Source organism: Cinclus cinclus, chromosome 1 (genome assembly GCF_963662255.1).
Source record: "Cinclus cinclus chromosome 1, bCinCin1.1, whole genome shotgun sequence".
In the NCBI taxonomy this organism is placed as follows: domain Eukaryota; kingdom Metazoa; phylum Chordata; class Aves; order Passeriformes; family Cinclidae; genus Cinclus; species Cinclus cinclus.
Genome location: NC_085046.1, coordinates 44,428,476 through 44,453,503, shown reverse-complemented (window position 1 = coordinate 44,453,503; position 25,028 = coordinate 44,428,476). Strand labels below are relative to the sequence as shown.

General features: G+C 33.8%; 1 protein-coding gene across 2 annotated transcripts in view; it reads right to left on the bottom strand.

The window, feature by feature from the left end:
- Positions 1–25,028, bottom strand: part of ULK4 (unc-51 like kinase 4) — a 209,244-nt gene that overhangs the window by 128,407 nt on the left and 55,809 nt on the right. For both annotated transcript variants that reach the window (XM_062496991.1, XM_062496998.1), the window contains exons 22-29: positions 22,031–22,164; positions 19,063–19,184; positions 18,692–18,748; positions 15,612–15,663; positions 15,427–15,521; positions 7,156–7,207; positions 6,912–7,056; positions 3,215–3,307 (exon numbers count right to left, since the gene is read on the bottom strand). In XM_062496991.1, coding sequence (XP_062352975.1) covers positions 3,215–3,307; positions 6,912–7,056; positions 7,156–7,207; positions 15,427–15,521; positions 15,612–15,663; positions 18,692–18,748; positions 19,063–19,184; positions 22,031–22,164 — 750 coding nt within the window. The remainder of the gene's footprint in view (positions 1–3,214; positions 3,308–6,911; positions 7,057–7,155; positions 7,208–15,426; positions 15,522–15,611; positions 15,664–18,691; positions 18,749–19,062; positions 19,185–22,030; positions 22,165–25,028) is intronic.

The following is a 25,028-nucleotide window of genomic DNA, read 5'->3' as shown; positions in this document are numbered from 1 at the left end:
CAGTGACCTCTTTTGAAATCAAGTCTCAATATAGCTAAATATGAACTCTGCTATTCATTCTCACATAGGTTTAAATGTTCACAATTTTTCTTATCACAAAACACTAAAAATTCTTGAAGACAAGGCAATAGGTATTTACGAGGGCCACAACAGAAGATTACTAAAAGGGTTAAAGCCAGACTGTTTGCTTTGAGCCAAGTACAAAACAGGCAACTGATGGACAAATTCGGTTCAAAGTTCATTCTTCCAATATCTGCTATTTTCTTAGTAAGAAAACTCTAAGTGAGGTTGTATCAGATAGCAATTGTTGTGTGATGTAAAACCAGGTACAAAAGGGTACCTCACTCAATTATACTCTAACCCATTCAGGTCAAAAGAGACAAGAAAACACTCATCCTTTTCTGAAACTGGATTTTCTTCCTGTAGATGCTCATATGATCAGATGTCCAAATAATTAAAAAGCGTCCACAGAAACACATTAAAGTTTGGGGTTTTTACAGCTACCATCTTACACAAGAGAGAACTTATGCTGGTGAGAGATCTAATTCTGCACCACACTAATGAGATATCACTAGAGTTTTTCACTGCTAAATTGAAAAGCAATGGAGTGGAAGAACTCTCACAACAGAGAATGTTAAAAATTACCTCAACAGGGGACCAATGGCAAAGAGTACAAAGTATTTTCTGTATTCTTATAAAATGGTTATTAAAGGAATTCAAAACACGTATTGTAACTACAGTATTTTATCATATCATTTATCATATCATCATTTAAAAAGCATCAAAAATATAACTGTATTTGAATATTTGTGTCTGTGCCATTTTTAACAAACAACTGGTAATAGAAAAATGTCCAAAAATAGTAGGAAGAAGATGAAATGTCTTTCCTCTGATATAATAATTTAGCCAATTTATAGTAACAGCTATGAAAAAAAGGAAACAAAAAAAGGGAGAGCATCTGTCTCCTTTCAAGTCCTAAAATAAGAAGTGCTCAAATGCATACGACCCTATCATGGAGCACACAGGTAAAACCTGAGCTGATAGTAAGATAGTGAGTGAGATGCAAGAAAATTGGTAGAATTAAAAATGAGAGCAAGAAAACGAGAATCTGTTAGGTGAACATGTCTGAGAACAAGTTATCATACAGAACAAATTAAATAAAAGCACACTAACCCTTGTCCTCCTCCCAATTCACTCTTCAAAATAGTATTATTAATAACTATTTTCAAAAGACATTGCAACAGCAAGGTAAATACTAATTTAAGATTTTGTCATTTTACAATCTTTTTGCTACTATCACTTTTATTCAATTAAAATAGCAGGAGAAAGCATCCATCCTTGAAAGGCCAGACATTGTGGATAAAATGTAAGCTTGAAGAAGCCACAGAGACTCAATGCAGCAATTCAGATCATTCTCATCAGCACCAAAAGGCAGTAGAGTTTTTCCACAAAGAACAAATAAAATCCCACAGGATTTGTGTCCAGTGTTATTTATTTGCTTCCCATCACAATTTTTGCAGGTACTTTCCATCGGTCTAATGAAAGGAGCAAAAGAGCATATGCCTTGAGTGATTTTGAACTTCATGAATACTGATTAATTACCCACTGAACCAATACAGAACCAATAGTGATATACTGCTCACTATAGCATGTACCTGTTTTCCCTTTCGTTCCCCAGCAATTTGCATGAATATGAATACGTTATTCACCCCTCTCATGCTTTTGAAGCATTGGCTACTTCCTGGAAAATTTATTGGGAAGCCAAAAAATAAGGAAAAAGATAGACCAATTGCCTAAACTGTGCTCCTTTAGAAACCCAGGCAAATGAATGATTTAGTGAAAGTAAAAGAGGACCTGTAAAGCATGTGAGAAATGCAACAATTTCAGGTGGGTTAGAATCTGGAATCTGATAGCCCGTCTTAAGTAAGAGTGTTGGACATACTGTTATTTCAAAGTATTAATAATTCATTGAATATCCACAGCTGCTCTTTAATAATATTAAGAAAAAAATTCCTGTGTGATGCCAGATGACCATGAGGATGAGTGTGCATCCACAATCTACCTACACTGGTAGACATAATGACAAATACGAATGATTTCTCAAATAAAGTAAATTCAGTGGGGAAGAGGAAATATACTGCCAATATAACCAGAATTCTGGTTACAGAAGTATTCTTCATAACTCTTATAGTACTAGAATATCTGTAAATCTAAAAAATGGAAAAATCTAAATCTAAAAATGGAAAGCTGTTCTTGTTTCCAGAATACATAAAATCCTACAGTAGCAGGAACAGCTTCTTTACAATGAAAACTGTTTTATACAATCGTAAACATTTAAAATCTCAAGCCACCCTATTTCCTAGTTAATTTGTAGTCTACTTAGTATATTAAAGCACCATTCCCAGTAGCACCATAAAAGATTAAAAGAGGATGTTTCATCTTTTGAAATAAAAAGTAGGAAAACAAACTTCCTTTTTTTTTGCTCCTTGTGCTCATTTCAATCAATCAAAGCAAAACAGTACAATGTTCAGCAACCTCTGAGCAATAACACTATCAGACAACACAAAAAGACAAAGGCCGGTGACAAAGATAAGCACATTTTTGGGCCAATCCAGGAAGATAAAAGAGATTCCTCCTTATTAGTATCAACTCACACGGTTTAAGTTCTATGACACAGTTGTTGTTGGCTTTTTTCTGTCCATCACAGTCTAAATTTTGGAACAAGAAGGAAGAGATATTAAGATGAGTCTACCTATACCAAAAACTAAACCCCATATTTAGGCATTTTAAGGGTTGATATATTTGCAGGAGAACTGACCAGCTTTCAAGTTAATTGACTGGTGTAAATATTTAGCCAACACACCATCTTTGTCCTAGACACAAGTACGTTTAGCTGAACAAGAATTTTGATAATGTTTTAGGTTTGTTTTGGGGATCTTTACAGTTTTAAAGATAATTTTAATGTTAAAATTTTTCTGATTTTGTCCCTAGTGTTTAATTGGCTAAATCCACATTAAAATAACTAGGATCATATAAAATGGACACAAAAGATGTAATATGTGTTCAATAACAAACATTCACCAATGATTTTTCCAAATCAGCTTGCTAGTCAAAGTAGTACAATAGTGAGATCTGTTATTGCTAATTCCTAATAGGAAAGAAGAAATTGAAACAGAAGGAATCCATAGCAACAGAGAATGTGTAGTTACATCACCTCACGGAAGCAGGGCTGCGCTCAGTCAGGGCCACCAGCAGTTTCAGAGCATACATTGGTATTGGGTCTGGAGCCAGCAGAATGTGCTCATACCTGAAAGGCAGAGTGGGAAAGGGGCATAAACACAGGGGAAAATAAAAGGTCAAGAGGTATACATCTAAAATTGATATTAAAAATTCATAATTTCCTATTTCCAAACTTTATAACTACAATGGAAATACGCTGTTTCAAACTGTACAAAGCAATAGACACGATTCACTTAGAAATAGTATTTTAAAACCAGCATCAGATTAAATTTAAAAGCAGCATTAATAAGAGAATATATTTTTAGAGAGAGAGAGAGAATTATAAAATATGTAATAATACACAAAACCATTTCTCACTGGTCAATAAAAAGTCTCTTAATAAAAGAAGAAAATACTGTAATGCATTAGTAGACATTGATTCCAAGAGCCCTACATAGGAGCAATATGTATTCCTACCAAACATAATGGGATTTGCTATTTTATTTTTTTTCAGAGTCCATAACTAAATCTGAGGCAATCAAAGATGCTATCAGATGACTCAGAGGCCAGAAATCATCTTTCACTGCATAAGACATGGATTTAAGTCTCCAAGACTGTAATTCCTAACAGTAGTAACAAATGAATCAGCCATACTAGCTTAAAAATCTGACACTTGGCAATATACTTGTTTATATAAACATATCAGTATGATCCCTAAACAGGGTCCACCTTCAGAGTTTTAAGCTTTCTGTGTATTACACTTGGGAGACACTATTATTACTTAGCACACTTAGCATCCTAATTTCTTGAGGTTCAATAAAAAAGTCTCACTTCACTTCCTTTTCCTTGAAACTCTCTTCTACCCTCCCCCAAGATAATACTACAAAAGGATATTTCTAAAGGAAGGTGCAGTGATCCATCAAACCAAATATCACAAGAGAAAATGCAGATGACTAGAGTCAATGTCTTAGCAATTAATATAAACACACTGCCTGAATAAAGGCCATTAGGAGCTATGAATATATGAATCTTCCCAGAAGGGAAACTATGCCATGCTTGAGATACTTTATTAAATGAATGACTCATCAAATTATTTCACTGCTAATTCATAACACAGAACAGTTTAGTAACAGTAGCTGTAGAGAGCATTTTATAAGGGTTTTGTGAACTCCAGGTACCACACTGTAAGGAGTTGTATTGTCAATCTTTTCTATAAACAACCTTGACGAAAGGACCTAAAGATTTAGGGATATAGACTCTCTTAAGCTCTTAAAAAGGAATATTATATAAAGTATCCTGAATTTCATAGTTCTACAAACTGGCTTGGCAGTCTACTGAGAACAAGCTACTTAAACCTTCAAATTAAATAAAACTTTATTTACACATTTCTCTCTTTTTGCTGACTCTGGCTTAATTTTTAATGACATATAACTAGGAATATAAGGAATTAAAATGAAATACATCTGATGTTTAAACTTTTTATTTAAAAATCTGGATATATATTTTGGTTACAAAACGTTCAGGAAAATAATCTTTCAGTGAACTGAAATTTAATGACACTGTTTCATTCAATCCAATCAAAAACCCTATGAAGAGCTAATTTTTTGATCTATAAATACACAAATATTTCATGGAAATACTATTTTATTCATGATGCAGATGAGAAAAAGGTAGTAATCACATTTATCTCAAAATGAAGTCTATTTATACTTTATGCATAGTGACCCACATTCTATTTCAAGGGCCAGTTTTACATTTAAACAAATTAATTTGAGAAGGATATTTATAGTAATAAAATATACACACAAATGTGTAAGATTACAATCTTCCCTAAAATGAACATCCCATATTAAAACCAGAAATCACTCCCTTCCATATGCAACAGCTCTCAGTTCTCAGTAGATTCAAAAGCGGTTGAAATATCTACTTCACTCCACAGACTGCCCATGAACAAATGGCCATCACATACCTTCCCCTCTTTTGACTGTCCTCCAGCTGAGTCAGATTCTGTCCCATCCCTTACCAGCAACAGAAAGACTAAATAGCATCCGCAAAAATTCTTCAGACTCCAATGCTCTATCTCAGTTTCAAGAGATGTCAAGTTCTCCAGTAACCCGTATTTCTCGGGAGAGAGCTTTACATTACATTTACAAGTAGATTACACAGACTCTTCGAACCTCTTCCTTCTCATCTCTACTAATGAGATGGGAAAACTGATTTAGGAATTACTTAAACCCTGGATTCAAGATTCTGAGTTGCTTCAAGACCCTTTTTCATACATCTGCCACACAGCACGTGCTAAGACGGCACATGTGAAGCCCACAACATAAGGATCATGTATAGTCTCAGGCCAAATTAGTCTGTAATTAGCATGACACTTCCCTCCACATCCCCCAGTTTAATAAGAAAGGCTGTATAAGATGGACGTGCCTACAAAGGGCAAGTTCAAGAGCAAGGACAGAACTCTGTCTCTTTTGACTTCAGGTCTCTTTCCCTATCTGAAGAAAATCATCTGACGGCTTTTAATAATGCATATACTCTATTTTAAAGATAATATTTATAGCTGCCAATTTAATTTGTATGATACAATCTACATTTCCCAGAGGAAAAAAATGTGAAGAAAGGTGTTGGAAGTTAGTTTCTCTACAGAAGTCTTAAGATTTCCATCCAATTCTCTGTCATAGAGAACAAGTTTACACACCTTACATGGATAAAATTTTGGACTTCAAATTGTAAGAACATTACTCAATTAGAAGAGAAAGTCTCATCTTTGGAAAAGACACTGGGTTTCTGATCGTAATCCAGCATTCATTCCTCCAGCCTTCTTCCATTTATTTAATGTAAGGATGGAGAACAATTTTGACACTAAGTGCAACTAAGTATTGACCATTAATAACTTTTGAGGACCATATGAAAATACACTGGTATTTTCTAATTTGTAGCATTATTAGAATAATGTAAAATACAACTGATGACTCATCACTACTGTACTCATCTCGTGCTCCTTCCCTCTACTCACAAATGTTACCAGCCCACAGTCAATGTGTGCATAACACAGAGCGCTCTCTTTATGCTCACCTGAATGAAATGAGAGGCCTCATTTTACCATAAACCATGTAAATGAAGTTCCAAGCCACATCTGGCCTACAGGCTGCACTTTCATTTACTCTGCTGTAGGGTTTCTCTGCTGGTTGGGGCAGCAGGAAAGGACAGCAATTTAGAGGCAATAACCTCTGGGTGGACCATGAAAGATTAATCCATAATGTACTGTTGCTTTCTAAAAAGTTGTATGTCATTCCATATGTTTTCAGAACATCTTAAATAGAGGTACAATATCCAAAATAGACAAAAGATGTTATAGTCAGAATGTTCTTTATGTCTATTAGAAGAACATAGAGGAATATTTAAATCACAGCTCAAAAGCTAGAGGGAATTCTGTTTTGCTCCAAGAGCAGCCAGAAGCACAGTACCAGAAGTGAGTGCCACACAGAAGTTGTGTTTGTATTGCATATGACAAAATACTAAATAAACCTAGGAGGAGACGTTGGGCAAAGAACTTCGGCAGCCGTTACTTGCTAATTCCCTTTTTGACTTAGTCATTTAAACATAGAAAGGATGGCTAAAGCAAATTGACTGTCAAAATGGTTTGCATATCAAGTTATTCTCCATTATAGAAACAATATTATACTTACTGAGGCAGCAGTAAATCTCTAATGAGGGACAGAAGCTTGTTGTTCAAGTTGAGGCCCTCATCCTTCTCCTCAGCCATGACTTCATGGCTTAAAAGCAGCGATGTGGTTTCTGAGAGCAACCGCAAGCTGAAGAGTCTCCATTCCACTTGAAAATAAAGGGGCCAAGAATGTGACCACACTGAAATATAATTAAAACAAACTGTGAAACTCATGGAAACTATAGCTAATGTGTCTGTATACTTACCATTCTGACTGTGGGCCAAAGAAACAAGTGGTGGGAGGACAGAGTCTTCAACCTAAAACAGAGATTTAGAAAGATGTGGCTTAGATCATTCACAGAGGAAAGACAGAACAGCGATACACTGTCATTTATGTTTATTTGGCTGCTAGAGCCCTTAATCAGAATTGAATAATCATGGAAATTCAGCCATAATCACTTAGAAAGCCACCAAGTTCATTTTTCTCTGGTAAACTGCCACAAAATTACAGGCATTAATGTACTTTTATATAGAAAACAACAGTAACTGTGGTATAATTTATTTACAGGGACTTTTAATTTAAAGCACAGAATTCAGTGCAGATATAAAATATTAAGAAAAAAAGAGTATTAGAGTATCTTAATCCTGATGCTTTAATCCATAAACTAATCATTCAGTAGAGTTCAGATGAAAACCAAAATGGCACAGAATTAAAATACATCAGAAAAAACGTACTACCTCTAATGAAATATCCCTAAGCTTAATATAGTGTCTTGAAAATATTTTAACTTCTTCCCTCCTGGTAACATACAGTCCCCCACTAAAATGTAAACTTACAATACTAAAGATTTGCACTATGAAAAAATATAATCCAGTCAACTGTTTATTGTCCATGAGGATACTGTTATAAATCTATAATCTGTCAAAGAACTAGTCATTTTAGCTCCATCTGAAACCAACTTATGATAAACTAGGCTATGGGTCAGTTACCAAAATATTGCATTATCAGTCTTGTCTATAGAAGAGTTTCTAATTCTTAAATTACTATTAAAATATAATTTACTTAGACAGGTCATGCTTGGGTTTTGGGAAGAGGATGGATGGACAGCCCTGAAATTTTTAAGCATGAATCATGGATGTACACCTTGGTATTGGATTTACATTTACAAATAAAATGACTGTGTAGATTCTCACTGCACCGTGGACAAGATTTGGCGTAACAAAGACTGCATTATAATCCCCCATGTGTTTTGTTTCAGTAATTAATAAGAGAAGATAAAATTTCCCTACATACATGCTGCTACTAATAAGAAACACCTATAGATGTTGGAAGTAGGTATGAAAAGGGTAACTAACTGAAGTTAGCCTCTAGCTAGCAGTAACTGCAGATAGCAACTATTTCACTGCTAGTTGGTGGACTCTGTTAAATCAATCTCTAACATTAAGGGACTCATTCACTTTAGTTTTTTTCATTTCTGAAGAAAACTACTACAAAATGCTTTTGTTAAAGACTTTCAATAAAAGAACTAAAAGGTTTCTGCTTGGGGTATGGAAGCCAAACTACTCTTGCCAGTACAAATAGACTTTATACCTATATAGATAATGCTATATGCATAGATGTAGTGACTTCTGTAGCATTTCATAATTTTGAAATATTTCATTGTCTTTTTGGTTAATAATAAAACTACACTGCATTTCAACAACTCCATTAGTGCAGGTTTCTGATCTGTTCTACAAATTGTAATGTATCAGTTATAACATACCAGTGAGGTATGAAAAAATTGTATGCACCCAAGATCTTTCAGTCCAAGAAACCAGTTCAACTACTGCAAAGCTTCTCAAATTAAGAAATACATTTAAGTGGTAAATTAAAGGTGTGAAACAGAAAAGAGGAAAAGAAGCAGCTCTCGATTATCTGAACCAACCTAGAGTCCCTGGATATTATGAATCACTCAACAGCAGAAGCATTGACTCAGACTTATACGAATTAAGGTAATAGTACACAACAATATAATGCAATTTCAGTCTCTAAAACTCAAAATCTTCTTTCACTTCAATCTAACATTAACAGCAGTCTTTCCATATTAGTGAATGTAGTTAAGCCAGTCATAAGTCTTTTCTAAGATAAATGTATTTTTGACTGTCATTGTAAAGAAGATTCTTCAGGTCTTAAATGACTGTAGTAGCTTATTCTGAACTTCTAATACAAGTCTCAGCTTTATTAGACAAACTATTTAGAAAGGCATTCTCCATAGAAGGTTTTTGCCTCATGTCAGTTCAGTGTGGTGGGGAGATCAACTAAATGAAGCACTAATCCTATGGAAAAATATTTTGTTATGCAAAAGCATAACAGAATGCATATGCTGAAAGGGGAAGCATATATTAAATTTTATGTGAACTTTAAATCAGATACTTCTTAACTCCGCAACCCTGATCTTCTCTCCATGCTATTTGGATCACTGTTTTTCAATAATGTGCATAGAACTTTGTGGTCATCAAGGTGAAATAAACTGAAATGCAAATATTTTCAACAAATACAGCAGTAAATTGCAAATGTGTCTTGTAATTTATATATAGAGAAGAATGGTACTAGTATTTTGGCACTGAAATAAATAAAAGAATATTCAAACAATTTCTTCCACTTTCGAATGGCAGCTGATATCTGCATGGAATCAAATCTCCATAGATGCATGAAGATAAATCAGATACAGTTTTTTTTGTCTTAGTCTTTGTCACTAAGATTGCTTAAGGGAAAAAAAAAAAGGAAATTATTCTTCTTTAAGCCTAAACAGACCAAATAGGTTGAATATGATTCTAGCTCTAGATGAGCTCCCACCACCATTTAAATAGTCTGATATTCAGTTCATGACGCATCCCTAGCTGCACAAAGCCACCGCTGTATCATTCTGTAATGATGGCATTCCAAGGCCATGTTGCCATAACTGTGCTTTTATCAGTATCCAAAACAACAATGAAATTCTAAGAAACTTCCATACAAACTACATTCACATCTCCCAATGACAATATATGTGTACAGGACCAAAAAATCCATAGCTCAAACCTGGTAATCCTGTTTCTGACAACTGGAATGGAGTAGAAGAAGAGTATGAGAAATAGACCAAACATAAAACATACCTCTAGTTTCTAGAAAAGTACCTCTTGAATTAAGAATCTTCCTAAGCTGACGTTGTATCTGTATTTCTGCATTTAGCCTTTTCTCCCATATAGTTATCCCATCCTATTTTATACTTTCAGCATATGCAATACTTAGAGCACTGCATTTTACACTTCAATTATGCCTTATGATGACATATCCTTGAATATTTTAAAGCTTGATATCAACATATTCTTAGTTTACAAAAAGCATGACTGACTATTTATCTTTCCCATGCCATTCATAATACTACACTACAGAGTATTTTGTTTCCAAGATGAAGTTCTTTTCTAGTCAGGCCGTCTTTGCATCACTGAGCTACCCCTTTTCTTGATAAACTTCGTTCCCTTTGAGATTGAGTGACCACAGCTGCATTCAGTATTTGAGAGCTGAGTGCAACATGGCACAATGTTTTCTGCTTTTTTTGTCTGACCATTTACTAGTAATTTCTAATAATCTAGTTGTCTTTCTGATGACTGCTGAGTACAAAGTTATCATCTCCATAAAAAATAATGCAAAAAGATTTCTAGAAGTTGCAAGTAGTTTAGAGTTTTACACCGTGTATGTACAGTAGAAATTACTTTCCCCATGTCCATTACTTGTTGAATTGCATGTCGTTGTTTTCCTTTCACTCAAATCTTAAAAACTTCTTCAACTTCTCTGTCAGTTTTCCTTTCACTACTGTGAATGACTTAGTGTCATCAGTCAGTTCTGTTACCTACATATTCATGCCCTTTTCTGGATTAGCAGCAATTGTTTCAACAAACCTTTGTAACATATCACTCTTAAAATACCTAAATTTTTAAAATCTGATCTCTATTCCCCACTTAATAAATTTCAACTAGTTAGAAGCTGATTACCCTGTGGGTAAGAGGGAAGGGCCACTAATGAATTTGAAGTCTCTGGTGCATGACTTTGTCAAAACTTTTTTGGAAATACAAGTACTCTATCCAGAATCAGAACATCTCTCTCCATAATACTGAGTAATTTCTGCAAGGAAAACTTGACTAGTGAGGAATGAGAATCATTGAGAAGAGCCTGGCTCCATCCTCTTGACACCCCCACCCCCCTTTAGATATTTATAGTCATTCATGAGGTCTCCTCTTAATTGTCTTCTCCAGGCTGAACATGTCCAACTCCCTCAGCCTTTCCTCTTAAGAGATAGGCTCCAAGCCCAAATCATCTTTTTTTCTGCCTTCAAATTTCTCAAAGCATTTGCTCGAAGCACAGCACACTCCTCAGTGTTTTAATATCATCAGTAATCTCTCAAAATGTAATAGAAAAAATAATCTAATGCATGTTAGAATGGGTTGGGAAAAAGGATGACGCTTCTTTAATTTTTATTTAAGTCTTCAGAATCTTCATTGAGGATTTGGCTTTTCTTACTTCTGGGAAGAGACAGCACTGATTGACTGACTCAATATGTCAATTAGTAGAGAACTGGTTTCACCAAAAAGTCTCACGTCACCTGAATCAGCTTAATGGTCAGAAAGTCAGGTGCAATGTAGTATTTTAATCTACTTGAAAAGGGAATGTTTTTTAAAAACTTCTGTACAATACGTTTATATAGTCACATCCTACACTGGCCAAATTAAGATGTCAGTGGTTAGATTAGAATAGCCTGTGGATGAAGAACACCACTGATGCTAAATGAAGGAAAAAAAGCCCTTGAAGAAGTTTCTAACCCCTGTGTTGTCATCTTTATTGAAACCAGTAACTCTCACATTGTCAAACAGCAGGTTTCCCTGTCATACGACCTTTCCATTGACATCCCATCAAGCAACTCATCATGTTCTAGGTGCTTTCATTTTAATCTGATTTTTAAAAGTAAGGAAGAGGAATTACTACTGACAACTTTTGCCTTGACCAGAGAACAACTTCAATGTTTTGGGTAAAAGATTGTATGTACAGTACACAGATCATTTTTGGGAGCTAGCTGAAGTATAAAAAAGTCAGAGAATAAGAAAGGACTCCCATTGGAACTGTCTGCCATCATGAGCTCCTTCACTGCTCTGAATTGGCATATGTCCTTTTTTCAGGCAAATAAATATACTTAATACAAAAAAGAAAAAAGCAAAGTATACAGTCAGCATGAATTCTTCCACTTAATTATATCTAAACCTTTACCAAAATTGGAAAAACAATACTGTTATAACACTTAGTATCTGAGTTTAGTAAGTATGTTTACATTTTAGGTAAGTGGAAGAAACAAGTAGTTGGAATTGTGACAGTCTGAGAAACTGGCGTTAATATTTCATTGGAGTCTATACAGACTCTTCTTAATGACCATCAACATCGTGTTTGCATACCTGAAAATATAAGTTTTGTAAAAATTTGCCAAGTCACATTTACTGTTATTCTTTACTTTATATCTTTCAAAAATGCACACAACTGCATGCAAAATGAAATTACTGATCACTGCTGGCTTTCATTTAAGCAGTTTCAATTAATTTCCATTGACTTTATCACACTTTGCAATATCTAATACAGTCAGTCTCCATAGAAATTAATCTCCTCAATAATTGACTTCAGGTTGATGGTAATCAGAAATGTGACCACAAAACCTCACAATTTATTTTATATTCTTTGTTAAAAGTACAAATACCAAAGTAAATCAAACATGAACTAAAACCCAAAGTTCTCAAAGTTGGAAAGAAACTGAGATGTTGCTCTTAAATTCCTATTAATTTAAACAATTTTCATTTTAGTTAAACTAAAAACAGAACTCAAATGAAAAACTTCCTGGTTCTGCTTGCTCAATAAAGCCCCACTTTTTATTACATTAATTAAACTTTATTAGAAATGCATTTAATTTCTGATTAGAGACTTTAGAGCAATGTCACAGTAAGAGTAGAAAAAATTGTATCCTCTCAAGAAGGTTTTGGCCTTCACCCAGCCTCACTCCCTAAAATCCTGCTTGTAAACACCTTGGTCTAAATGAGCAATCCAGGCTCATCCTTCTGAGCTCAGCCTAGGATTTCAATTTCTCTCCAGTTAAAGAGTGTCCTATTAACCACTGTTATGCTTAAATATTGATCTGGAAGCTTGAGCATGTCTTGCTTCAACATTTTAAAAAAGCATGAAGTTTTGCTGTGTGCTGGAATTTATATTCATAGATTCCAGTCATGCTCAGCCAGCAGCAATTAGAAGATATCCCTCGAGCAACAGCAATTCCAAAAATAGTCTGTATGCATCATAGAAGATGAAGTACCACTTTCCTCTAAAATAATGTATGCTGTATATTCAAGTATAATTAGCACACTAGACTTTGTAAATAGTATTAAACTAATTACTGCTTGCACCACTAGTGGCAGATGTGGTAAGAGATTATTAATTACAATGGACAATTTCTTGAATTTAACATACAAAATGCAAGGCAATTTCGCCATTTTATTTTATGTCTGAATGACTATTTGCTGAGTGTCAGGAGGGGTCTTTTAAATTAGCAAGAACTGTTATTTATGAAAATCAGTGAGTGAAATAATATATTTAAAAAAAACAAACCAAAACAAAAAAAAGAAAACAAGAAAACAAACAAACAAACAAAAAGGAAAAAACAAACAAAAAGCTGTTCATTGGTTCACTGACAAGGATATAATTTTATACCTAAACCAAGAAAACTACAAAAGTGGTATGTGTCAGAATTACTGGACAAGCTATGCTGAGGTGGATTTTGAATAAACATCTAAAACTTTCAACACATGAAATGAAGTAAACTTCTCCCCAGAAATCTAGATATTTTAAAACTCCCCTAATGTGACCCATGGGTTACTTAACAGAGACTAGGACAGTCACTCCCTGGCCTCAGGAAAAAGTTCTGCTAAATGTGGAAATGGGCACAAGGGAAGGAGATCTGTAAAGAGGAATTGTCTCTTCCAGAGAAAATCCCCAGACCATTAAAGTTTAAACAGGTAGAGTAATTTTATTTAATGTGCTGACACAAGATGTTGCAATTTCAGTCAGTGCTGATGGACCCCCACAAAAAATGGAACATATATCTGTCAATATAAGACACACTGATAACTCACAAAAGTAAAACAATTATTTTTTTTTTAAATTTAGGTGATTCTAAAGGATACAGATATAGTGAGGGGCAAGCTGACAGGCATGTAGGGAGATATCAGTAGGCATTCCTACTTCACCTACACTTAACATTTCATTTCTAGGACATTAAAGTAAATGGAACAATTCTGTGTTATTTCCCCACTGACTACTAATTGGTTAGATTTTTTTTTGCATAAGGACCATTTTCTTGAACACCACTTTTGTAAGCATTCATGATAAAAATCCTATCAAATTTATTTAAATTCCAATAAATATTTTGGATTCAATTTACTATTTTCACTTTTTAGGATTGTATAATCTAAATACTCAACTAACACACACACACCAAATAGGATTAAACTTCTAAAAACACTTGATTTCAAAGATCACCCATTCTTATCTACCATAATACCTAACATCCCTCATTCTCATTTATTTGCTGATGTCTTTCTTTATATAAGAGCTGTATTAACTGCATGCTCTTAACTTAATTCCAATACAAACACAGAGGATTCATTTTGAATTAAACAGTCATATTAGTGAGTTTGGTGGATTGTATTTTGGTGAAGGTTCAAGCAAAAAAATGCATTGGTACAAATTATGATGATTTGCCAAACACTGACTCAATCATTCAGACCTCCTAATTTGCTGGCAGCCATTTCACAATGTAATCATTCTGCCTTGAGCAAGCTTAGCTCACAGTAGAAGGTTTTAACCAAGAACTTCAAAGAAAACAAATCTCAGCGATGTAAGAAGCTCACAGTTTGGTACTTCTAAAGAAATTTTTAAGTAAGAAATCTGTTAGACTTAAAAAAGCAAGTAAAGAAACAACAGGAAAACCTTAATACCATAACTGCTACTGATGACCACATCAGTAGGTATGATATAATATGATATATGACATGACATGATATGACATGATGTATCTACTACTCCCCTCATATGATAGAACGGGATCAATCCTCAGAGGCAGTCATTCCAAGCCATGCTGTTGTTAAAAGCATATGCTAATGTAAAAAGCATAGTGGCAGAAGTTCAACTAATATATAGCAACATACTTGCATTGAAACTGAGGAAACAGTGACATAATGAAGAACCACTATTTATAAACTCTAAGTCCTTCTTATTCTACCTCTAATTTCTCAACCAAATACAATAAACTGAATGCCTTGTGGCTTCTTTAAAAATTCTCTATAAACAAAAAGAATTTTCCTGTCAAAAAGAACCACAACACATATTAAACTACATTTTAAATGGTTTATTTATCTTCAGAACTTTCTATTTCTAACTGGAATTAGGTCTATTAGCCTGCACATATTTAAATTGCTGTCAGACTTACAGTCAAGTGATGGGTCATCAGCAAGCTGGGATGCTCAGTTACTGCTTCAAAGGTCAATAAAGTAGTCTTGATCAATTCTTCTGATGCAGCTTGCCCTGTTGGTAAAAGTAATTTTATTCCTTCATAAAATTCAATAGTTAGAGTATCTATGTCTAAAAGTACTGCAATATCATAGGTTACCCCACCTATTGCTCTATCCAAGTTTGTTTCTCCTGAATCTATTGATCTGATGAACTCCTACAAAAGAAGCAGCATTTATGTTAAAAGACTTTAGGAAAAAAATTTAAAAGCATAATCACCGAATAATTACAAAAGGAAATTATTTGAAAAACTGTATAAATACAAAATATTGCACCTACATTATGATAAACTTTTATAATAATTAAGTAAAACTGCAAGTACCAATAATCTAGCTGTTATAATTTTTCAAGTCTGTAATGTTGTTGGAACCTTAAATGTGAGTACAGCAAGAATTATTACTCTGACTAATATCAGAAATCATAACACCTCTAGCTAAATAGACAGTAATTAAATGTCTTCACTGTTAACAGAAAACTGTAATTTTGTAGAAGACTTTGAACTACCTTGGATGTGGCTATATAAAAATAACTCACTAAAATGACCAAAGACCCTTCAGAAAATGCCATTTTCTGTTATTTGTAGCATCTTTTTGATCTCCATGCATACTATACATGTTATGGACACAGTTACACCCAGGAGAAGACGCAAAAATGCACATATAACTTTATGTTAAAAATCACTTTAATTAATCATCATATTAATGAACAGGGTCAATAAAATAATAATAATCTGGATTAAGTAAATATTGTACAATCAGACCCACTGTTCTTTTGCTTTCATTTCTATACATAGGTGTTTGTTTCACTGGAATACAAAAGATGTTATTAAGACTTCTTAAGGAAGGAAAATTCTTACTAGAATGTGTAGTATGCTTTTTTTTACTAATGTATTTAGAAAATGGTGCTGTTTTATATTTCACCACCAATTAAATTTTCCTTATTACATAAGAACAAGAAGTTTCTACATGGGTTATCTCTTTCACAATATGTATGAAACATCTGAAGGATTCTTCTCTAATTAAAAATAGAGTTAGAAACCAATTATATATTTCATTATTTAAAAGCACCTCATATGGAGTCATCAAAAACAAGTGCTTCTATAAAAAAAAAGTTATCTTTCTGATCATTTGAAGAAAATTACTAGGTATTAGCTAATTAATTTTATTTGGAAGAGAACAAATTATTTTGTTTGCTCATTTTTAGACAATTTCACATAACCTTAGTCTCAAGAGCGATTTGGAAACATCAAAATAGTTGGCACAAAAATTGTTCTGGCTACTGATGCTTATTAATTTTATATTGGAAACATAGGGAAAAGATGCGTGATTTAAAGAAATGCAACTATCTGGGGTTTCTCAAGCAATGGAGAGAAATAGTATATGTGTATTTCAATACAGGTGAGCCTGTGCCCTGTGCACACCACCAGGAGCCTGTTATTAGCTGTGCCTTTGGGGCATGGCATGTCCTCCATGTACTTCTGTTCTTAGCAGAAAACATGAAAGGACTGTCCTGACTCCCTCTCAATTTCTTTGCCCAACACTACTGAAAATTGCAGTCATGATGGAAGTAACTTCAAAGCAGCAAGGAAAAAAAAAATTCTCAATGAACAACCATTACAGGAAAATAACTTCCATCCAGATCCCAAGCACGCATCTTTCCACTCTGCATAATTTTCTTATTGTTAAGAACAAGACTATTGAATAAATCAGGAAGACAAAAAGAGAACAAAACAAACAGACTGTCTCACTAAGGTCTTAGGGCCCTCAGTTATAGCACAGTATTTTGAAAAAACACAAGGTGATGACTGAATGTCCCTTTAGCAGCATTCTCACTGACACCTATAAACACAAATTTCCAGAGTAGACTGTTGCCTGATAAAACAGGCATCCATAACATGGATAGTTACTCTTCCAGATTATATTAGTCATATAATACCACAATTACATAAAATGGCTTACAATTTGATATTATTTTTTCATATACACTACTGTTCCTCCCTTTTTCATGTGTAAATTTAAATAGTGTATGAAGTTCCTGAATTGCCTTTTTCAATGGAGACAGGACAAGACACAGGAAACATTGAGTAATGTGCTCCTCCTTGATTTGAGAGGAAAACTGTGCTAGTATAACTAGCCTGACTTCCTCAGCCAGTAGTTCAGACAGGCTGGAGTTAACATCAAAAGAAAACTTTCCTTGTACCTGGTCTGCTGTACCTATATTATTGACAGAAGAATTTCACCTTCTAGAAGGTTGATTGAAAACTAGTAATAAATCTACTGCCTGGTTACAAACGCTTCAAAGGGAGAAAGAGCTTTGTAATTCAACATCTACAGTGTCAATTTTTTTTCATCATTCTAATGCTAATTTTTACACAAATATTTTAGCAGAGCTAAATTAAACTACATTTTCTTGGAATAAAGAGTCGAAGGAGAAAGAAGGGAATCTGAACACATAACTTGAATCTAACTGTTTATAGAAAAACATTTCTTCCTGCTATTTGGAGACAAATACCTATTTATCATTTATGAACTCATGCACTCAAAAGTGTTGGCTTAACTCTGATATGCAATTTAGAATACATTTTTTTTCTCATTTGGCATAACCGATTGTTTTCATATGAGGAAATTACGTTAGAACTGTATTACTTCACTTCTCCTCTACTATCCAATGGCACAGCTAAAAAGGTCATTTTTTATAGGTAATGTCAGAAATAGGTTGTAAATGTCAATATGAGTTCAGTATCATAGCTCTACAGATCTCCATCAACTAAACACAGTTTAGAAGTACTGGCAAGAAGAAAAAGGTGACAAGAAGAAATAATACCTTATATAGACCAATTACAATTTCTCTTTAATTTCTGCTCATAAAATACTAGTATGAAATTCCAGAGAGAATATTCTGTGTAATTTAGGGCTAAACTTTTCTATTCAGAAATAAAGCACATGGGAAATTCTTAGTTTATCAAATATGTACAAAATATCCCTTTGAATAAACGGACAACAACAAAAATATTTTATGATTATATATAAAGTTTTGAATACAACAAAAGCTTAAAAGACACATTCAGAATAAACTTCTCTCTCCAATTTAGAATTTTAATGTAATTTTATTTCATTAAACTATTTTCCAAAATTTTATGCATAGGTATATCTTGCAAAAATATTTATCTTCTACTTCATACTCACAAGCAAGATGCCGTAGTTGAAAAGAAACTCCTTTGTGACTATGTGGGGACGAAATACCTATTTGAAATTAGCCAAAGTTGAAAAAAATCACATTAAATGCATATATTATGACCAGAAAATGTAAAACAATTACTTCACATGTTAAAAACAAAAAAAAGAGGACAAAATATACATTTTCTTCTGTTATTACAGTTGTTTTATAATGCACATTTATTAAATGCTGCTTTGTAGCTGGAATACTCCTCAAAATACCTATGCATTAACAAAACATCAATTTTACTCATTCTGATCATGATTGACAGAAATTAAATTTTGGGAAACTGTAAGAGTTTGTCCTCTATGTAACAAATTTTGGGGGGAAAAAAATCTACCTGGGATCTCACAAGATGAAGCACTACAGGCATCATAGGAAGGCACATCTTCAGCTGTTTGGCCTGAACTGTTGATGGGTGTTTACGTCCAGAGACATTACTTAGGGCACTGAGAATGTCACCTACAGAAAACAGCATTTCAGGCTGATCCAACATAAAAACATCATTAAACAACAGTAAATTGCGTATAAAATATCTCTGTTCCAACAGCCTTTGTTCACTCCTGTCTTCTCTGTCTGCCAGTGAGGTTCATGATGAACCCAGCACTTCTTTCCTAGCTCAGACTTCAAACAAGTTCCCTACTCTGGCCAGAGGGACACGCAAAGGTGATCTCTGGCAAAACAGTGAGGACAGAAGTATAAGGTAAATGCTGAAGTAAAGATGAATTTAGCCCTCTTGGCAGAGTGGACTTATACTGGCTAAATTACATGGATGCGGTTTTATTTCCAGTAAAGAAAAAATGTGAAATTCTCATGACTTTCAGCTAAGTAAGAACTGAATGAACGAAGATTAGTGGGTGACATAATACTGAAGCAGTATGTTTCTCTGCAGCACAGTTCAACAGGAGAAAAATCCCAAACATCCTTCCACTCCAAAAAAAGAGATTCTTCCAGCAGCCATGCACACATACATTCTCATACAGATTTAACTGTGACACAAGTGACCTAAAGCTACAGGAATTCTCATAAAAGAGATAGCAACAGATCAATAAGAGAACTTAGTTGCCTCCATAACAAACCTCAGACATAATAATAAGCTAACAAAACTTTAATTGAAATAGTGAAAATTATACTTCAGACTCAGAAGAGACACATATAAAAATCAAGGAACATTATGCTAAATTTGTGGTACACTTCCTATTGTCAACAAAATACAAGATCTCTTCTGCTTGGGATAAAGAACAGAAGCAGAATGATAAAAGTTAGCTTGTATGAAAAGGAAAATTCTGTCCCTATAACCTGAAAATCCTAGAAGCCAAATGCTGTCTTGAAAGAGCACCCATTATATATTTTCCCCCTAAAAAGACAGCTGCTCAGAACTGCAAAAGGGAATTCACATCTATATGTTAAGCAAATAAAGATTGTGACTCTGTATTTTATATGATTTGTCAGGCCAGAAAAGGCCCTTCCTTTCACAGTAAGTCAGAGTGCAATCATGTTGAATAATACTAATGCTTTTCTCTGTTCCCATGGAGTTCAGTTTTCAATATAAGCAGAAATGACAGAGCCTGGCACTAAGGTAATCTTTAATTAAAGATTTGACTCATTCACTGGTAAAGAAAGTGTTGCTTAAAACTCTTCAAATACATAAAACACTTTTTTCATCAATCCATTTTTGTTTTGAATTACACACAATACTGCAATTCAACAAGACCTCTCTGGTTAGTAACTGATTTACTGAACAAACTCCCTTTCTATATTTTAAAGAATATATAACCATCACATTTGGAAATTTTGCATTTGATAAATAGATAGATATGGCTACCTTTAATTGTAGCATGATCTAAACAATTTATATCTACTTCCTAAAATTAGGCTAACTATTATTAATGCAGAAATAAAACTACTTTCTTATTTACAACAAAAAAAAATTAAATTAACCAGAAGATTAACAATTTCTTTCTTTTCAAATCTATCTTTAAGGACAATTTCTACAGCTTCTTAATCTATTTGGTTTATAGCTACATCTGGTGGAAGAAGATGGGATCAGTAAGGAGCTTACATGAATGCATATTAAAAAAGCCAGCTAGGATTAATTCTAAATCAACAGTTAAACTGCTTTTCACTGTTCCAATTTTCAAATCTGATTATTATTCTTAGCTGCCCATAGCTTTTACCACCTCAAGCAGTACATGCTCCTTCATCATACAGCCATAAAAAGAAAAAGACTTCTGACAAATATGGACAAATACAGAACGAAAACTTCAGATTACAGAAAACAATCAACACACAGATCCAGCTTGGAAAAGAAAAAAAAGTGTATGTTTGATATCAGTTCTCAAAAATACATTGCAATAATAAATCAGTAGTAATTACATGTCTAAGCAATTGATGTACTATGTAGGTATTATGATAATAACTATGTATTTGAAACTTTCAGATTCTGAGGAAATATCTGAGCCTACTATATCAGTTACATATGGTATATATAAACAGTAGGAGGTGAATTTGAGCTTAAACATTTATAGTCTGAGACTTCCATCCTGAAATATAGCCAGTATGCAAACCTGATATTTAGTTGGGAAAAGGGATCAGGTGTTTGTAGCAAGGCAAAAATTTGCATTAGCAGAGGAAGTAAAGTTTCTTTTAAAATAGCAGCATGACATTTAGGGCTACTAACCTTTGCAGTGCTACCATTACATTTTCAATATCCTAGTGATAATGTAGAGAAGATGAAAAATACATCAGGTATCATCTCATCAGAAAATAATTTTATGAAAATAAACTTCATGTGCATGAGGAAATCAGTTTCAGGCATTGAAAACATCTGAACTATCTCAGCTGAAATATTCCAGAAAAACTGCCTGTAGCAAATAATATATAAATTCCAGTGTAAGCGATTAAAACTCAAGAGATATGCCCAGTTACATCTCTCCCAGGTCTCTGCTTCATGGGGCAAATTCGCTCTTAAATTGTACAACGTTTATAGATTTTACAGTATCTTTAGAATAAAGATTAGATTGATAAAGATTTAGATTGATAAAACTTCTTGTACCTCTGGGCTTCATTCCGGACTGAGCTGGTGAGGCTTACCATCCCACAAACATAAAACATTCATATAGTAAATCATGCATTCCAATACAAAATATCTGATCATGACATATCTAAAAAATGTCAGGAAGCTGATATCATGTGAACTCTATGTAATCAGAAAATACAGTCTTTCCCGCCTGTATATAGAAGGAGATATCTGTTTCTTGACAGAGTAAGCAAAGGTAAGATCTGTTTGATTAACAAACTGAATTTACCGAGAATTCCTGGCAGCTCCTGCACAATATGATAGATGAGAAGATCGAGGCATTTTGACAGATATTCACTGCCACCTTGCTGCTCTTTTCCTGGCATGGTCTTTCTGCTGTCTCTTTCAATATACATCATGAGTCTACATTCAAACAAGTGCAAAACATTAACCCTCATACCAAGGAATATAACACTATATTTTAAAAAAAACTATTGAACCAGACATTTCTAGTGCCTGTGGCTACAATTAAGACAATACATTAGTTTTGTCTCTGTTATTTTGTTGAAATTTGACACTTTTATTTTAATCAACTCCAAAACCAACACAAATTACTGAGTCAAGGAAAGAAACCCTTAAGCTACTTAAAGTAAGCACAACTCTACTAAGTTTAAATGAACACATGATGTTAACATTAGGAGTAAATATTTCTGCAAACTTAGAGAGACTAATTTTACAATCCACTTTATTTTGAAATACATAATCAATATGTGCAATATAAGTGAAAGACTAAAGACACTAACTTTCAACTCAGAAGAATTCCAAAAGCAAGGATAATTAAAGTCAATGTAATAAGAAATCAATCTTTCAGAAAAATCATACTACACAGATCACACTGCTGCCTATTAAAATGTTAGCACTAATTGGAATGGACATATTGAAAGAGATAAAAGCCCAAACTAGTCTTACATCCTTTCTCTAGAAATTTGGTGTTCACAATTTCTAAATACAAACTAAGTGCACACATTCCAACTGGCAAGTGCTCTGTGGCTGTGCCATTCTGCAGAATGACATTTCTCACAGTGAAATGGTAACTGATTTATTAGCCACTGGCTAACTTACAAGAGATTGCTTTAATAATACACCTGCAACAGAATGCTTCAGGCAAAATTTTAAAATGCTTATTTGAATAGACAGAAGGGCCAGACTTCCCTTTAGGGCCATCTATTGACATCTTTGTTTCACATTTGAACTCCCTCTGGGTCCTGTGCAAAGAACCATCAATCACTGGTGAGGGAAATCCATGATCTGGATTTTAAGTATGTACTTCAGTACTACCTTTTGAAATACCTTTCTGATAATCAATGCTCTTTACAGAACTATGAAAATTACTTATTTACATTTTCTCAAGTGCTCATAACAATACTAGTAGGAAATACATCTTTCCATCAGAAAGATTATACACTCAACAAAGTAAAAACTACCTAAGAATATATTTTACAGGGTTATGTCTCTAAACAGTACATGATTATGATTGAATACTACACTCTTATCCTTCCTAACCTATTCTACAGAGACAAAGGGAGAGAGAGATCAAAATACCCACTGAGTATCTACTTTTCACTTGTGCAATAGCCCAGATGTAACATATTCAAGCTGCACTTCCCAGAGACCATGAGAACCTCTTTCATTCTTGTAATGTCTGGAAATTGTATTAAATTACAGGAATTTTGATTTGCCTGTTAGAAAAGAACTATTCAAAATCCGACATTGTGCTAGAAATTGAATTTTACCTTCACACTTTCATATATAAAAATTTATAAAATGGCCTTCTAGCCTTTCCAGACAACCAAGTCATTTTTATTCAAGAAAAGCTTAGATTTAAAAAAAATGACAAAATATCAGAACTTGAATTAACTTTTTTTAAGAAAACACTTCCATGATTTAAGAATCATCTGATTCTATATGGAAATACATTTAGATTTGTCTGAGTTTTACTTAAAATGGGCCAAATAAACTTCAACATGAGGGATTTTATTTCTTTGGGAGAAGGAGGTTATTTCCTTTCATAAAAACATGTTCTATTACTTAATCACATTTCAGAAAGATACAAAGTAGGTTTATTTATTCTGAGAGACCAAAGATAAATACGTTCCCTCCTTTATATTGTTCTTCCATTCATAAAATTGTCTTTCACATAAAGATTTACTAAAAATATGCACAACTATTTTTTCCCTGATAGTTCGGGCCAACTAAACATTGTATCGAGAAGACTGTATAGATATAAATTGTGTAGGCAGCAAAGCATTAGAATCTTTATTTTCCTTTGACAAATGCCTCAGTCAGATGTAGAACAATTCATCAGTTACTTTTATTCCCTGATGAATCTCAGTGTTCTCTCTAGTGGGCAAAACCAGGCCTATAGAAATACAGTTATTCAATTAATTTAGTGCACATTTGTCTTGCACTCAACAATACATGAAAAAATAAGTACATGTTAGTATAAATAAACTAAATATGATGAGGAGTAAACCACTGTCTATGAAGCGAACGTTTGATTTAACAAAAACAAATTCAAGTGTGTGTATTGCAAGATATGACCATCAGTGAGTTTTTACACTAAAAAAGCAAAGCAACCCAAGTTTTCCAGAAAAAAAATGTGGAAGAGTGGAGCAAAAGAAGGGAAAATTCCAGAGTTAAGAGTCTGGAGTGATAGAACAGGAATGAGGTCTACTACTTGAAAGAATAAGAACTGTTCTCTTAATGGGATGATCAACATGGAGAAAAGAGACCATGCTCACAGAGAATGGCAGACCTAACTAAAAACTAAAAGAAGGTCATGAATACTCTGAGGACATTTACAGTCCATTTATTCCAAGAAATCAAGGACTATTTTTTAGTTTTATTATTATTTATAATTGTCATTATTAGTCAACGTCTAATAACAGAAAATTATGAAGATTTTTAAAGGATACTTAACATAGATATAGTTTATTTTACAGAGGTGTAACATCAGATGGTATATCATGCTAATAGAAGGGTCAATCTCTATTTCTTGCCTTCCATCACTTTTTTCTTCTTTTTAATTTGATACCAGCTTGCTGGGTTTTTTTTTCCTGAAATCACTGACTTACATCATTGTTCCTTCCTGCCTTCCATTTCCATGCTTTCCCTCCTGAGTGAACACCAAGCTTTTCAGTTCCTTTCCTCACCACTTTTCTAGATCAATCTTAAGATGTATAAGGCACACAGGCTATGCTGGATATGAGACTGTAGCAGGTTTCCAG